Source organism: Coturnix japonica, chromosome 5, assembly GCF_054131305.1.
Source record: "Coturnix japonica strain WE chromosome 5, WE-NBRP24, whole genome shotgun sequence".
In the NCBI taxonomy this organism is placed as follows: domain Eukaryota; kingdom Metazoa; phylum Chordata; class Aves; order Galliformes; family Phasianidae; genus Coturnix; species Coturnix japonica.
This window is the reverse complement of record NC_140667.1, coordinates 27,529,433-27,544,801: the sequence shown is the minus strand read 5'-3', so window position 1 is coordinate 27,544,801 and position 15,369 is coordinate 27,529,433. Positions and strand designations below refer to the sequence as shown.

Genomic DNA, 15,369 nt, shown 5'->3' with positions numbered 1-15,369 from the left:
CCTGCTCAGCTCACAGGCATTGCTATTGAAATGAGTGATGTCTGCAACCTAATGTGGTTGCTGCTGAAAAGTGGACAAAGTAACACAGGGGAAGGTAATTTGCTATGGAGAACACATTCTTAAGAGGCTTTCTTCTTCCTAATCAAAATTTCTTAAAGGCAAGTGGCTCGGTGCTCTGTCATTATTTATTTAGTGCTTTTCTGTTCCTACAAGTCCCCCATCCTAAGCAAGCTGTGAATATTTCAGTAACAGTGAGTGGGAGGAGGTGGGAGGCAGTGAGGGGCATAGCCTGTGTGGTAGGGTTGCTGTGAGCACAGCAGCTGGGCCTGGGGGAGCAGCAAGGCATTAGAGAAATGGGAGGTGTCTCTGGGGTGCTTGTAGGGCTTGGAATGAGGGCTCTCCAGAGCCAAGGGGCTGTGAAGCAGGAGGGCCGATGAGGGGAGGGAGAGCTGGTTCCAGGGTTGGGCTGAGCCTGGCAGTGGGACATAAGAAAACATAGGGCAGATGGGAGTGATGTGGTGGTGCCGGGATGTAACCCCCTGTGTCATGTTCTTGTGGGTCAGAGGAAGCCCAGGGCTGTGCCAGCACATCAAGTGCCCCTGCAGCTAGGTTCTGCCCCATAACACCAATAGGGCACAGGCAAATGTGCCCTGTGCTTGAGATATTCCCTTCCCAGGCCAGGGAAAATGAAAGAGGAGGATCGATCCCACCATGCCATCAGTCATGCAGCTGACTCTGTGTGGCTTTTAGGAGATATGCAATCTTTACTGGCCTGATTCCATTCATTCAGTGGTAGTAGCATTGCTGGAGGTGATGCTGGGAAGAAAACCACATGGTTAAAGGAAAGATAGAGACTGAACAGATAACAAATCAGGTAAAAAGACCATACAGAGCTTTGGTGGTTGGTGATTTAGCAATTGAAATCTCAGACTTGGATCAGAGTTGTGATGACCGGGACTTGCCATGTGTGCTTGTGGGGTGGTGCCCTGAAACCTGTTGTAGGGCAAGGGCAGCCAGAGCACAGCAGTTGTAAGGCAAATGCTTACCTCATTTCAAAAACCTGTGCAATGATTTGCTACTTAATCTCATTAGCCCTCTGTGATACAGGCCCCAAAGGGCTGCCTTGTGGCTCTTGCACTCGTGCTGCAGGGGAGTGAGTGCTGCCTCCTCTTCCCCCTCTGCTGCTGCTCTCCAGGCCTTTAGTATACTGCTCAATTTCTTAACTTCTTTATTCTTCCACCAGCAAACCTGATGTCCTGTGTTCTTTCCTACTTATTTGCCTGCGGGGTTTTCTGTTACTTACTATTTTCATTCCAAATACCCACTGATGAGGTCAGGGGTGTAAAAGTTCACTCATCTGCCAGGGCCACATCAATCTGAAGAGATCAGTGCTCATGGTCTTGTTTTGATCTTCCACTAGAGCATAATCCGTTATGCGGGATTATCAGGAACACTGAGTATCCCAAAAGTATGTAACAAGTGAGGGTTATGACAAAGGTTAAATCAAGCTAGATTAGAAATGGTGTGCAGTTCAGTATCAGCATCTTCAGCTGCCTATCAAATGTTTCCTGAGGTTCTTCAAATCTGTCGGATGTGTCCAACAGATGTGCCCAGTGCCGAGTCTGCTAAATGCCTTTTGTCAGTGTCTCAGAGTTGTATGCACAGCTCAGCCCCTCACCTGCTCTGGGATCCTCCTCCACATCCTCACCTGCCATCATGAGGAAACAGCCTTGCTCCCCTACCTGTGACACTGGTGGGAGGCATTTAGGATGGTGGGCAGTCTATTTCCCTGCCACCTCTTACAGTAATACGCATTCCAGGCTGAGGCATCAGCTCCTCTGCAGTCCCCAGATGACTGAATATGCTCAGTGCAGAAGTGTGACTTTAACCTTGGGTGAAGCTGTTCCATCCAGTGAGATTTCGCAAGGCTACGATCAGGACACGAGGGGGAGCTGGTCAGTGGGTGAGAAAGCAGCGTTCTGCTGAGACAGCGGGTGGGCTCCTTCGTGCTGCTGGTGGCAACAGAGCAGGTACAGATGAATGGGCAAGGAAAAGAAAAACTGGGGCATATGAACTGCTGCTGCTCTTTGCATGCTCTGAACATTTCTGAGTGTAAATGTGCAGATGTTCATGGGCTGTCACATTTTGAAGCAGGCTTGTGGTAGGTCCAGAGCCTGAGCTTGCTGCAGATCTTTCTATAGAACAGTGCAAAACATCTTCTTTGTTGTTAAGTTCTTTGAAAGCTCCCTGCTAAACCAGTCCCTGTCTTTTCAGCTGCCCGTCGGCGCTGTAGAGTGCTGCAGGTGTTTGGACTGAGTTTAAGAGAAGTCCAATATCTCTCTCCCGTACCACTGCCTTCAGGGTAAATGCAACATCAATTTTCTTGGAGCAGAGGGGCTCTCCCAGGGGAATTTTGAGCATCCTAATAAGCTAGAAGTGGTTCTCCTTTAATTGCAATGTTGAGGGCATGCTCTGGTAAATTACAGGCTTGCTTTACAGGAGCTGCAATGCTTGTGGCTACCACGCAGTATTCATCAGAGCGTACCTAAGGCTATCTGTGCAGAATGTGGCACATTTTAATGTGACAAGTAATGTGAAAAAAGAGTAAGGAATTAAATTTCCTTCCTATTTACAAAGGCCGGTGGCAGAAGTCTTTGCCAACAGCTGTGCTTAAAAATATCAGTACAATTTATTTCTGCTCCTGAGTGCTCTCATGACAAATGTTTTGCCATGAGAGTTGCTCAAGGATGCTACCTTGTGGCTCTCTCTGCTGTATGACTCAGTGTTACAGATAAAATACTTCCTTTGTGGCTTAAGCTGGAAAATAGCAATGAGGGGACAGAGGGGGGCAAGAAGCTGATGGCAAAAATAAGCTAGTAATTGCTTTTAGCCCATGTGAGAGAGCCACTAAGAAAAAGTGGCATCTGCCTTCCAATAGGTTGAGTCCACTACATGAACTAGACAGAACAGGCACAGGTCAAGATGTCAAAACACTGGCTGGGATCCTTTCTTGGGCACAGACCTCTGTCTCATTTATCTTCCAGTAAATTTTGCTATGGTTTGTCTTCACTCTGCATTTGAGGCCACTGTGAAGCACCAGCACCTTTGGACAGAAGCGAGGCATCCCACCTGAAGTTTAGATGGGAATGATCAACTTTTCACCTTCTAGTGGATGTTTTCATGTGCCGTGAATCAAGAACTCTATTGTAGCAGAATTTCTTTCTTTACTGTCCTAAAGGTTCTTCATCATTAAGGAGAGTTTCCTGCTCTACTATGCTGAGAGTGAGAAGAAGAGCTTTGAGAGCAATAAATACTTCAATATCCACCCCAAGGTGAGCAGTGTTTGTGTGGCAGAGGGAGTTATTCTGTTCCTTGGTGTTTGGGTTTTTTATGAGACTGCAAGTGAAGAAGGGGCAAGGCCAGAGGGGCCTCAAAAAAAAAAACAAAACAAAACAAAAAACAAACACACAAAACACACAAGAAAGGGAAAATTGTCAGCATCTCTTTCAGGCTTCTTACTAGTTCATCAGATGTATGGCCTTAATTCTTCTCTTAGTTTTAAGTGTAGTCCCTGGTTTGCATGATTTCCTTATCAACTAATTTTGTGGCCATAAGAATACTGTTGGCAAAGGTAACCAGCTTTGCTGGTTGTTCTTAATCTGTATTAGCTTGTGTGAATGCTGTTAAGCTCCTCTCAAGAGATCACTTATTCATTGATAAAACAGATTCCACAGCTGAGTTTTAGCCCTCAGACTTTTCTCCAAGCTGGATACAGGTGAGCAGTCTTTACCCCCCTTTCAGGCACCACTTGCAGGTCTCCTGGTGGCGGTGATGGGAGTCCATCTGCTTTTCCGGAGCTGTGTCTATAGCCTCTCTGGAAAATACCAGGCAGGTCAGGGTCCCACTAGTGGCCAAGGGTGGCAGCTGAGTTCCTGATTAGTTGTAAGCATCATGCTTTAATTTGATGACTGATTGGAGTGCCCTTGTTCGTCCACAGGGTGTCATACCCCTGGGGGGCTGCATTGTGGAACCCAAAGAAGAGCCCAGCATGCCTTACGCCATAAAGATCTCTCATGAAGACTTCCATGTAAGTAGACATTGTTTTTATGTTCTCTAAGTAAAAGCAAAAGCAGTTACTGTGGATGAGCGGAGCTTGATTTTTCTACTCTGTCAATGTATGTTTACCTTCTCTGGGCAAACCATCATGTGAGACAGAGTGGCTTGGCATTTCAAGTCCCCTCAAAGCTTTACTACTGCTCCTGCTTTGAAAACCAACAAGGAAACTTTCTCTTTTGGCAGCAGCTCTTGATATAGTAGCAAATCAGTAGATGGAGATTCAGGAGCCTGAGAGCTCATTTCCCCCTAGTCTCCCTCCCTATCACTTTATTCTTGCTGTGACTGCTTGCTGTGTGTACCTCCTTCCAAGCAAGAATGACATATTTGGTCCCATATGATGTTTCCCATGGAGGTAAATGTCTCCACTGTCATAGCAGTGCCCAGTCCGTGCCCTGGGCACACAAGGCACATGGAAGGCACCAGCCTATTAATCTGTTTTGGTTTTTTTTTTGTTGCTGTTCGTTTTATTTTCCCCCTCCCTTGTTCTAGGGCAACATTGTTCTAGCGGCTGAATCAGAGTTTGAGCAGGCACAGTGGCTGGAGATGCTGCAGGAGTCTGGAAAAGTGTAAGCTGCTTTCTATTCCTTCTTTTCTTGGACCTGCTCTATAGATACTTGTGGCTGCCATGGCCTAAGGACCAACTCAGGCTCAGACGCTTCTACCAGTGGCTCAGTATGTGTGAAATCCTCCACCATGCCATTTCTTCCTTGCTTCCAATAGTCTCCTAAGCACAGATCCCTTCCCTGTCACCGTTCCTCTAGGTCACTAGCCAAAGTACGCCCTTGACACTCACACCACCTATTTAGATGGTTCTGCCTGCAAATAGCCTGTATCCCTGAAGAACTGTTTGTACCTTGTGTCCCGTCTGCGCATCCCCAGTTGCCTATATGATTCATATTGGGCTGTTAGGTAGAGGGAACTAGGGCAGTACACATGCCCTATGGACCATGAAGTACAAAGTGTCTCTAGAAAATGGTTATGGATCTGCACAGGAGAGGTACAATGTAGGCAGAGCTGGAGAGATGTTTCTAGTGCTGCAGAAAGACTGGAATAGAAGATGATTGGGCTGGATAGTAAGTAGAGTTGCTATACCTCAATACAATATTAAGGGGTTTGTTATGGTATGCTTATTATAAAAGTACTTTCTACTTGTCCTAAGACCCTTCCTGGCTCTGTGCTTTACAGTACTTCAAGTAATGTGTCTTTTGCTAAGGAAAACTCACATGGAAGTACAAAATAACAAAGTATTTGCACCCCTCTCAGCTGTAATTAGCATGTGTGCTGCATGCAGGCAACTTTGAGTTACTGACAGGAATATGCCTCATGAGGCTGGGGAGAGAGCGCTGAAAACATGAATCTAATAAGGAGACCCATTACAGGCTGCAGCCATTTTGAATCTCTCCATGTAATTATATGATAAACTCTCCCTCCCTTGTTTCAGTTGTTTGCTGGTGGCTTCTCTGGGCTCAGATTCATCTTACATCAGAGCATGTTAGTGGAAAAACACACGTTCACACCCACATGCTCTCACCCAGGATGAAGAGGTCTACCTGTGGGCACAACATCACCTTTTAAATTAGCATTCTAATTTCCTCTGTGCATTGGAAATATCCTAAATGCTCGTTAGTTGGAAAGAAACCCAGCTGTTTGCAAGGAGCACAGAGTTTGGGTTGCTGGAGGTGTGAGGTGCCTGGGGTGATGTGTGTTTAATTTATTTGTCTCACTTCTGTCAGAGACAAAGCACAGATTGCACTGAAAATGTCTCATAAGAGATTCAGGTGGCTCACAAAGAGGCCTGGTGCAGGAAGGCTAAAAAGGAAGGTATCTAATTCATAAGCTCCCTTGTGATTTAACAGAGACGACAAAACTTCTGGGCAGCGATTGCTTTTTCTGTGCGTGCACTAATAAAAATAGATTGGGATTAATTTTACATGCGTATTTAATGTATTTTATCTGGGTAGCTACTGTTATCTAATGGAACGTCCATAGAAGTGAGCAGCGGACTCAATTTCTAGTTCTGTTTTTGATTTATATGTCTGCATCCTTGGTTATTTAGTCTCTGTGTTGAAGCCTATTCTGTCCATCAACTCACTAATGGACGTCTGCTCCACAGGCCTTTTTTACAGCTTAGTTTCATAATGTTTTCAAGAGACCTTGAGATCCTCTGGCCAATGGTGCTACAATAATGCAAGGTATTCTTTGAATATGCCTGCTTCCTTTAACTTTCCATACCTGCCAGCTTCTCATCTGGCTTTTATCTCTGATCCTTCAATGCTTTTACAGGGAGAGGCACTTATCTCAGAGTAGGGCCAGACACCTCATTCTAGGGGCTTTCCAATTTAGTGGAGAAATTGATTGGCTGCAAGATGGGTGCATGATGGATACCAGAAAGGCTGAAGATTAAAAAAAAAAAAAGCCTGTGAGAAGGGGTCAATAAATAGTTAATGTTTGAAGTGGAAAAGTGGCTAAAATAGTAATTGGACGTTGGAAGACAATCTCAGCAGCAAACTGGATGTTAGCTGAGCTAACAGCTAAAATTTGGTTCTGAAGTCTGTTACAAGTACAGCATATTGCAGCTGGAGCACTTAGGACTAAGCTGAGTACAGAAATCTCTGAAACACTAGAGGAATGTCTGAATAGCTGTGTTGCGCTGAAACACTGCTCCTGTAAACTTTCTGTTATTGAATGTCAGGAAAATTTCTAAGTCACTTGTGGAGGACTTAGAGAATCACTGAGAGTGTGTTTGAATTCCTTGGTAAATGGCCAGGCTGAGTCCCTCTACCTCTCTCTGTGGGACCCTTAGATCTCTTTTATTGTCTGCTTTGTGTCTGCTCTCCCTAGGACATGGAAGAATGCCCAGCTAGGAGAAGCCATGATTGAGAGCCTGGAAGCCCAAGGGCTGCAGCTGGCCAAAGAGAAACAGGAGTATGTAGGTAGGAAACTCTTACTTCTAAAAGCTGTAAAACACAAAATAGTCATTTGGCCTTTCTGGAATTGCCATCTCAGACAAGCCAAGCAGCTAAAGGATTTTACTGATGGCTTCTACAAGATTAACCTCTTGAAAAGTCAGCAGCTAAAGTTCTGGTTCAGAAGGAAGTTAAAAAAGTTAAGGTAAGATCCAGACATCAGGGTCATCACATGAAAGGAAGAGTGTGCCATGGCCAGAACTCTGCAGTCCTGCAGCTCCTGCTGACTGTCCTGTGCAAATGTTGGGATGTGCTGGTCTCACCTGCTTACCAGGCAGCCAGCGAAATACCTCTGTGTCCTGAACCAAGTAGGACTGCAGTTTCTGAGCTTGGTCAGAGCTTTTTATACATGGTTGTTTTGAGTTTTCTTTTAAAGTTATATCAAAGCGCTGTTTTGCAAATACCAGAGCTCAATAAAGAGCTTAAGGCCAAAGTGTGGTAAAAGACAAGATGATACAGTAGGAATGGAAAACACATCCTGTGCAAAGCAAGATATTTGAAGTGTAAAAATACATACTTGAATGGTTTATTTGGTCTGTGATGACAAGATTATCCTTAGCTGGTGATTTTTCACAGTCGGTTACTTTCCTTTGACAGCAGCTGCACACTTATTCCTATTTAAGTGCTGAGTTTTCTGCCTCATTAGCCTCATCTTCAGTGATCTATGTCCATCCTGTAGTTAAATTTTGAGGTCAGGTGCTGCTGCTGGCAGCAGGTCAATGCTTTTTGGAGAACACAGATATTGTCCTCCATCCCTTCTCTGGGGAATTCCAAGTCCCCTTGGGGTTCCCTTCCATATTCCCTTATCCACTTGGGATCTGGGTTTCCCTTTCAGGCAGGAATTTTACTCCTCAAGCCTTGGGATTGGCCTCAACAAACAGAGTTAAAAGAGGAGGTGTGAGAGCCTTTGCATAGTTGTGATTCAGCTGTGTGGACTCCTGGCAAGCAGAAACAGGATGAAAGTGGGCAGAAAGGCAGCAGTGGTTGCCAGCAGGGCTTTAGCAGCGTAAGAGTTAGTGCTGGCATGAGAAGCACTGCTGTGGGAAGGAGGTAGATGTCTGTGTGTATCTCCTGGCAGTTGTAATCCTGCCAGGAATGATGCTCTCTGATACCAAGGAAGCTTGTAGCAGGGTAAACCATCCATAGATGTCAACTTAATATGCTTTATGAAGGACCCTATAGACCTTTGCCTTTCTATGTAAAATTATTCTATTGATTTTACTAAAGATCTAGAGCAACTAGGGAGGCTTAGTAAACTGAAATCTTTGATTGTGTGGACAACGATTTCCCCATACGTTTAGAGCTTTTAGTATGTTTTAGAGCCCTCTCTTGACTCGAGGAGAGCTAGGAGACCTCTTCTCCCACTTGAACCTGGAGGGGTTGATGCAGAGGGTGCTGGGAGGGAAAGGATGAGGCACTGGAATGTATGAGGACAGCCTGCTACTACACTGTATGTGATTCTGTGCACCCGCTTAGCCATTCCATGCCTTAGCTTCCTTATGCATGAAGCAGAAAGGAGACTGTTTTCTTAACTCAACTAGAGGGTGGCAAAGGTTAGTTCATTAACGTGTTTTAAGAACCTTGGGAGGAACCTTTGTTAGGAGCGTGCAGCAATAAGGTTGTTTAGTTTATTAAGTTATTTGGCAGGAGGAAAATTATAGAACATCCCATTAGCGTAATCTCAGCCTTTGGAGTCTCTCAGCTAGAGATGCACACACATATCGCACTCAGAGCGATAGGTAACACATTTACAAGCTCCAAACAGTCAGCACTTCTCACACATATACATCCCCAGGATAGAAATTCCATTTATCTGCATTTGGCTTTTGTGTGCATATGTTTGCAGATAAGCTGATGGAAGAAACGGAAGAGCTGTGTCTGCAGAGGGAGCAGAAAGAGGTGGGTGTTCCTCACAAGCCAACTCCATTCAGCTCCCCTGGGGCAGGGCTGGGAGGCTGGCAGTAGTATGGAGTATAGTCCTGTCTCCTCTCTTGGTGCAGGAACTGGAGCGTCTGAACCAGGTGCTGGAAGCAGAGAAGCAGCGGTTTGAAGAGGTGGTACGGGAGCTGCGGCTGGAGCAGGAGCAGATCAGGCGGTGAGGGCATGAGCTGGGCAGGACAGGAGAAGGACACCAGCTCCTCACTTGCTTGGGAGTGCTGGTGAGGTTGGGGATCAAAGCCATGGGTAGAACTCACTGATTCTGGCTATTTACTGAGGAGATAAATGCAGTATTTACCAAAACAGGAATGGCTGAGGTCTGTTCCTTACATTTGCTACCGTTGATTGACCAATAGAGCACATCACAGTGTCATTTGCTTTTCAAGACTCCAGCAACCTCATTTCCAAGAAGCTGGGACATAAGCAAACCCCTGATTAATTGGGGCTGTACGGCAACAGGCACATGTCAGAGCATTTCAGTGACAAAACCAGTTTTATTTGCACCAGCCCCATGGGCTCCAGACATCTCAGCCTGATTTTGCACGCACAGCTGGATGGGTGGAGGTTGAAGTTGCCTCACTAAGAATAATTTTTCTTTCTGAGAGTTACACTATGCAGAAACTAGCAATGAAAATGTGTATAGAGAGGGAAAGAGATAAGGATTTTATTCTGAGTGTTGTGTTGTCTGAGCTCCTGGATGCCTGTGGTTTGCTCAAGGTGTGATGCTTTCTGGCACGCTCCTGCCTGCAATTCCTGCTTCTTGAGGGCTGTCTGCACCAACCACCAGTAGCAGATCCTGCTCTGAAGTCCACAGCCTGTGCAACCTGAATGTTGTTTGTGGGTTCCCTGCCATAGCTATCACCATATTTCCTTCTTTAGGGAGCTAGAGCTCACAGCCCGCTCCCTTAATGGAGTGGAGGAAGAAAAGAAAGAATTGCGAAGTCTGACTCAGTCCTTACAGAAAAACCTGGAGGTGAGTGATCACTTGTCCCTTCTGAATGGCAGCAGTCTGTGATGAGTTACCAGGACTGAACACACTGCTGTCCTGTAGCTTGAATCTAACCTGTTAGTGTCAGAATCAACCCTGTGCAGATGAACTGATCTTTGTGCAGCACAGTACATCCTATTACCTTGTATTACCCATTTTTAACCTGAATGAGGAATGTGGGTGTAAAGATGGAAGAGCTCAGTAAGGAGGAGCCAGCCAGGAAAAGGAGCAGAAATATAAGACTTCATTGCTGCTCACAGTTTCTGTCCTTCTTCAAGGAGCTCTCCATGGAAAAGCAGCAAATGTTGGAGATGATGGAAACAAATGAAAGCCCACCTTCAACCAGCCCTAGCAAGGAGCAAAGTCCCAGCTGGGGGTTGCACTGCAGCCTGCAGCAGATTGAAGAGAAGATGCAGCAACTCCTGGAGGAGAAACTTCTGGCAGAGAAGAGGTGAAGTGGGGACAAAGGCTCTCACAGTGGTGCCAGGGATGTGGATTGAGATGCCTTCCAGTGGGAAAAGAGGTAGTTTTTTCTCCTCACAGATGGGAGGCAATATGAAAGGGTATGGCTAAATATTTCCAGGCTTAAAGCTAGAATCACCTCAAAATTCTTCCCATGTTTATCCTAAGGCCTGAAAGCAGGTGAGATCCCTGCTTTCAACTTCTGGGTGTGATAGAGAGGAGAGGACGGCTCTACCGTGATCAGGATTTGTGGTGCCCCATTATGTGGCTCTGCTGTCTTTCTTTTAGGTTCCCAACACAAAACAAGGTTGAGGAACTGCCCACATGGCTTTTTCCACCCATGCCTGCACTACTGAAGTAAAAACGCAGATAATGGTGCCTTTAGCACCTCTGTGCTCATGGCAGCCTGGTAGTTACACACGCCCCTACTCAGTACTGAGACCCTTCCTCTGTGTGAGTCAAACTGGGTGGGGATGGTGGGATACTTTTTCTGTTCCATGCTCCAGGATGAAGGAGAATGAGGAGCGGTCCCGAGCCCTGGAGGCGGAGCGGGAGTTTTACTCTTCCCAGTCACAAGCACTGCAGAACTCACTCTCAGAGCTGACTGCAGAGAAGCAGCAGACAGAGAGAGACCTCAAGGTACTGGCTATATGCATCATGCAATTGCCATCCCTGGGCCCTGACTTCCTTCACTTTCCTTTTGGATCATCTCCCACCAGAGGAGAGACTTGTTCTTATTCTGTGGTCACAACTCTTTGTTTGCTATGCTTCATATCACAGTTACACATGATGCAATGCTGTATCTGTAGCAATACAGATAGAATTCTCCTTTGAGGGTGAAGCATCAGAGTAGAGGAGAATTGCTAAAATATCTGGACTTCTAATTGTGTCTGAAGATTCAACAAACAAAATTTGTCTTATTTTTATTGGTTTTCCTTATTGTTAATCTTTCATTGGGTCCCCTCCAAACCTTGTGAGTTGCAGGAGGCTTACTGATGCACAAGCTGATTTCAGGAGCATTTGTTCTCTTCATCTTCCTCAGGCTGAGGTGAAGGTGCGCATGGAACTGGAAAAGAGACTGAGGGAAGCTGAGGAAGCATTGCAGAGCTTGGAACAAGGCTTAAATTCTTTGGATCGGAACAAGGAGAAGGAGGAAAAGATGAAAGCAGATGTCAGTAATCTGAGAAGTAAGTCTGTTATCCATCTTATCTACTGATTAGCAAACCCCAAGAGGAAATATTTCTTCCCATCTTCCAAGACTCCAACAGTGGTTCCCAAATTATTAAGTCTGCACCTGGAGTGCTCTCCCAACTCTCTTTATACCTTAACCTCACCATCCTTTGGAGGAGTCAGAATATGTTGTGCATACACTTCATGCTTCACCCTCAAAGGAAAACAATATTATTCCATACTTCTCTATGTAGTGAAAGTCAAACCTATGGGTAGAGAGGTATGTAAAGGCTTTCCACAAGGAAGCTGTGGCATAGCACCTGTTGTGCAGTCCTCCTAGGTGATTGCTGCAGCTCTCCACCACCAGTATTTGCTGTGCTATTAGAAATCCCTGTCTGTTCATGGCACATCTGGATGTGCATGCCCACAACAGTGTTTCTAGCTCCTCCATTTCTGCAGTTGAGAACTTGATTGGTTCTAGGATTTCTTCAAGGAAAGCATGCCCAACTAAGCTTCAGAACCATCTGTGATGACAGAGTTGAGAAGCTGTATGATAATATCAAGCAGATTAAGCTGCCTTTCTACAGTTACACCGTTAGCAGATGTGGGAAAGACAAAAGGAGAACAGATGATTGCTACTCTTTCTGTAGTTTGAGTACAGCATTGGAGGTTTCTGTCATTCTGAACTTGATGGTGCTTTATAAAATGTTGTTTGTAAAGATCTAGAGAAATGTTGAACATCATCCCCTGACTCACTGAGCGTAGTCCCTTTTGGCTGATTCACTACTTGCAGAGTCTGTCCCGTCACTGCTCATAGTGGTGTGTTCTCTTCAGAGTTCTTCGAAGAGTGCATCCGCAATGCTGAGCTGGAGGCTAAGATGCCCGTGATCATGAAGAACTCTGTGTACATCCATAAAGCTGCCACTCGTCGCATAAAGAGCTGCCGCCTTCACTGCCGGAGAGCCAGCGCTTCATGGAATGACTGTAGGTAGTGGGCAGCTTCTTCCTCTGTGTCCTGCAGGAGCAGATGCATGCAGATGAGGCTGAATAAGCAGTAAGATCTGCAAGTGTGGTTCATAATTCATAGTGCTTAGCAGTGCCATGGGACTATAGGCTAACCCAGGGTTTCATTGTCTGAAGAGCGGGCAGCAAATCTGCATAGTTACCTGTCTCTCCATGTAAAGGTAACTGCTGGGATGCCTCCAGGTCTCTACAAAAAAACTGTGTTCAGAGCTGACTTCCTTTGTGATTAAGCACTCACATGGAGCTAGGTTGGAAGGGACATATGCATCATGTCTTGCCTAGTCCAGTGCTCAAAATGTCTGTCTTTGAGGTCAGATTAGTTCCTACACAGCACTGTAAAACTGGAAAGAGGTAAAGCAAAGGGACCTGTAAAGAAGAAAAATGTGTTTCTGTGCTGCTAGCATTTTCCTTCCCTGAAAACAGTAAGTTGAGGCTGTTGGTGCAATGGTTAGTTCATCCCTGACTAGGCTCTTGGTTGTGATGATTGCATTGCTCATGTGCTCTCTTGGCTTTCCTTGGTTTGTCCCCTTGACTGAATGTTCTGACCTTTTTGTGCTGCTCTTGTTTCAGTGAAGCAGTCCCATTCCTTCATCATCTCACATGCAGAAGCTGAAAACATTGAGGAGCTAAAGGAGGCAGCCAAAAGACTAAGCCGGCACCAGCGCTTCCGTGAGACGATCTACCAAATCATGAGATCGCACAAAGATTCATCATCAGGGGATGGAAAGTGACTCTTGTTGAGAGGGGACTTCTGATCTCAACTTGCCATTCAGCTCTGCAAACACCAAGTAGTCAGGCATTAGGTTCAGAAGGGAGTTGCAGCCTTTGGTGAGGAAGGTGGCGGAAAGCCGTGTGTAGGCAGTTCCCTCAGGTAGTGTCTCAGCTTTAATTTGGATGCTCCCTGTGGTCTGGCAGACCTTCCCTGCTGATGACTCTGGCTCATGTCTCTTTGTTTCAGCTGCTTACGTTAAGCCATGTTTTGCCAAGGTACTGTGGCTGGTGTTAAAGTGACCCACTGGCCTCAGCTTAGGAAGTGCCTATTCTTTTCTTTGCTGCCCAGTCCTCCTGCTAAAAACAGGTGCTTCTGAGAAATACTTTGTCAGCCCATGGTGCAGCTGGTGTAGCCACCCCCCAGCTGGCACAATTTAACCTGTTCTATTTAATGTCTTCTAGGAAACTGCCTCCTCAGTGTAGGTCTGTGCAGAAAATGGTAGGCAGGTTCAGTGTGGAGTAACCTTGACTCTGATGGTTTCCTCATCACCTTGGGAAAACAAGCTTAAGGACAGGCAAGTGGGATGAGGACTGTTCAGTAATGACACCTACCATTTTGCAAATTAAATGTTGTCAGTAGCAAGATGTCAGGGCAGTGCAGCTGAGGAGGTGGGGAGATCTGCTTCAGTGTGTACTGCAGCAAATAGTCCTTATTCAGCACTTTGTACTGCTCTCTGCCAGTCTTCTTAATTGCAGCCCAAGCTTTCACATTCTAGCCTGGACCTCCAGCAAGCCAAGGCTGGAATGAGGGAGGTCCTATGTACAGCTTAATCAGAAGTGGGCTCCTAGCTGGCCTCTGGTCACTCCTCATTGTTCACCATGAGGTTGTTGCAGTGGAGTATTTACCTTGTAGTTGGTTATCTTATGTTTTACATGAGAGGAATGGCTTTGTTGTACAAACCTCTCCTTCATACAAGCTGGCTAATAATTATCCACACTATAGCAACAGCACTGCTTAGTGCTTACAGAGCATGTGACAGGCACACTTGGTGGCATTTTATCCCTGTGATCTAAGTCAGAAAACAAAGATGTAAAACATATACAGGTGATGACACTAGAAGGAGATTAACTGCTAGAGTACTGGGGCTCTTATGTCTGTACCCCTGGGTATTACATGAGCCCTTTTTGTCAAGCTATTGGGGTGGCTGCTTACCTATATTCAGGCTGTGGCACTGGGCATGTTCAGGCTCTGTTTCTGGTCGCCAAAGTCATTCCCTTCCAATTCTGTGCTGCTTCTAGGGTGAATCTGGGGATGAGATAGGGAAGGGACCTTGTCCTGTCATCCATCAGAGTGACGATAATGCTGGTGGAGGGTGCAGGGTGTGATATTTTGAGAGCTTCTGGAGTGGGGGGAGTGTGTAACTAGAAGATGAGCACTGAAGGCATGGTCTCTCCATTTCAGCCACTCACTGACCACCATCCTTCTGCCAGACAATGGGATATTTTAAGAAGCCAGAGGACTCATCACAGAGGGCTGTCACTTTTACAATGACAGGTGATGGGACAGAAAAATAACATTTACATCCCTCCTCAGCATACCTGACCCTTCTGTGCTTTTCCTACTCTAGCCTGCATGCTAGAAGGCCAGAATTAATTCTGGCTCCCAGCAGGTTGAAAAGTTGAGAAACACAAGCAGAGCTGGTTTTCCCCTTTGCACTGTCCTATCAACATCCCAGGCTATTTTCCAGTTGCAATCTTTTTTTATCATGTAATACTGGAAGATGCAATGAAAAGTACAACCAGAATGTGTATCTATAATCAAGGCGGTTAGAAAAATCACTCAGTGGCTTGTGAATGCAACACTTTGATCTATTACAACCAAATGCCACAATATCATAATTTACAGAAGTACTGTACTCAGGAGGTAGTCACATCTGATCTTCCTTTACTGCATATTGACAGCAATAAGTAAATAAAAGTTACACTGATACCAGA

The 15,369-nt window shown here is 45.6% G+C and overlaps 1 protein-coding gene across 7 annotated transcripts in view; it reads left to right on the top strand.

The window, feature by feature from the left end:
• PLEKHD1 (pleckstrin homology and coiled-coil domain containing D1) overlaps positions 1 to 15,369 on the top strand; it is a 19,584-nt gene extending 4,215 nt beyond the window's left edge. The window contains exons 1-13 of one of the 7 annotated variants that reach the window (XM_085548989.1): positions 1,857 to 2,362; positions 3,239 to 3,332; positions 3,998 to 4,087; positions 4,606 to 4,682; positions 6,958 to 7,049; positions 8,929 to 8,981; positions 9,083 to 9,177; positions 9,900 to 9,993; positions 10,287 to 10,459; positions 10,977 to 11,109; positions 11,513 to 11,657; positions 12,475 to 12,624; positions 13,234 to 15,369. In XM_085548989.1, the coding sequence (XP_085405115.1) occupies positions 4,049 to 4,087; positions 4,606 to 4,682; positions 6,958 to 7,049; positions 8,929 to 8,981; positions 9,083 to 9,177; positions 9,900 to 9,993; positions 10,287 to 10,459; positions 10,977 to 11,109; positions 11,513 to 11,657; positions 12,475 to 12,624; positions 13,234 to 13,394 (1,212 nt within the window). In that variant the 5' untranslated portion in view covers positions 1,857 to 2,362; positions 3,239 to 3,332; positions 3,998 to 4,048 and the 3' untranslated portion in view covers positions 13,395 to 15,369. Of the gene's footprint in view, positions 1 to 1,856; positions 2,363 to 3,238; positions 3,333 to 3,997; positions 4,088 to 4,605; positions 4,683 to 6,229; positions 6,309 to 6,957; positions 7,050 to 8,928; positions 8,982 to 9,082; positions 9,178 to 9,899; positions 9,994 to 10,286; positions 10,460 to 10,976; positions 11,110 to 11,512; positions 11,658 to 12,433; positions 12,629 to 13,233 lie in introns of those variants that run through there. The other 6 variants (XR_014946627.1, XR_014946628.1, XM_015864730.3 and 3 more) reach the window with 6 other exon arrangements.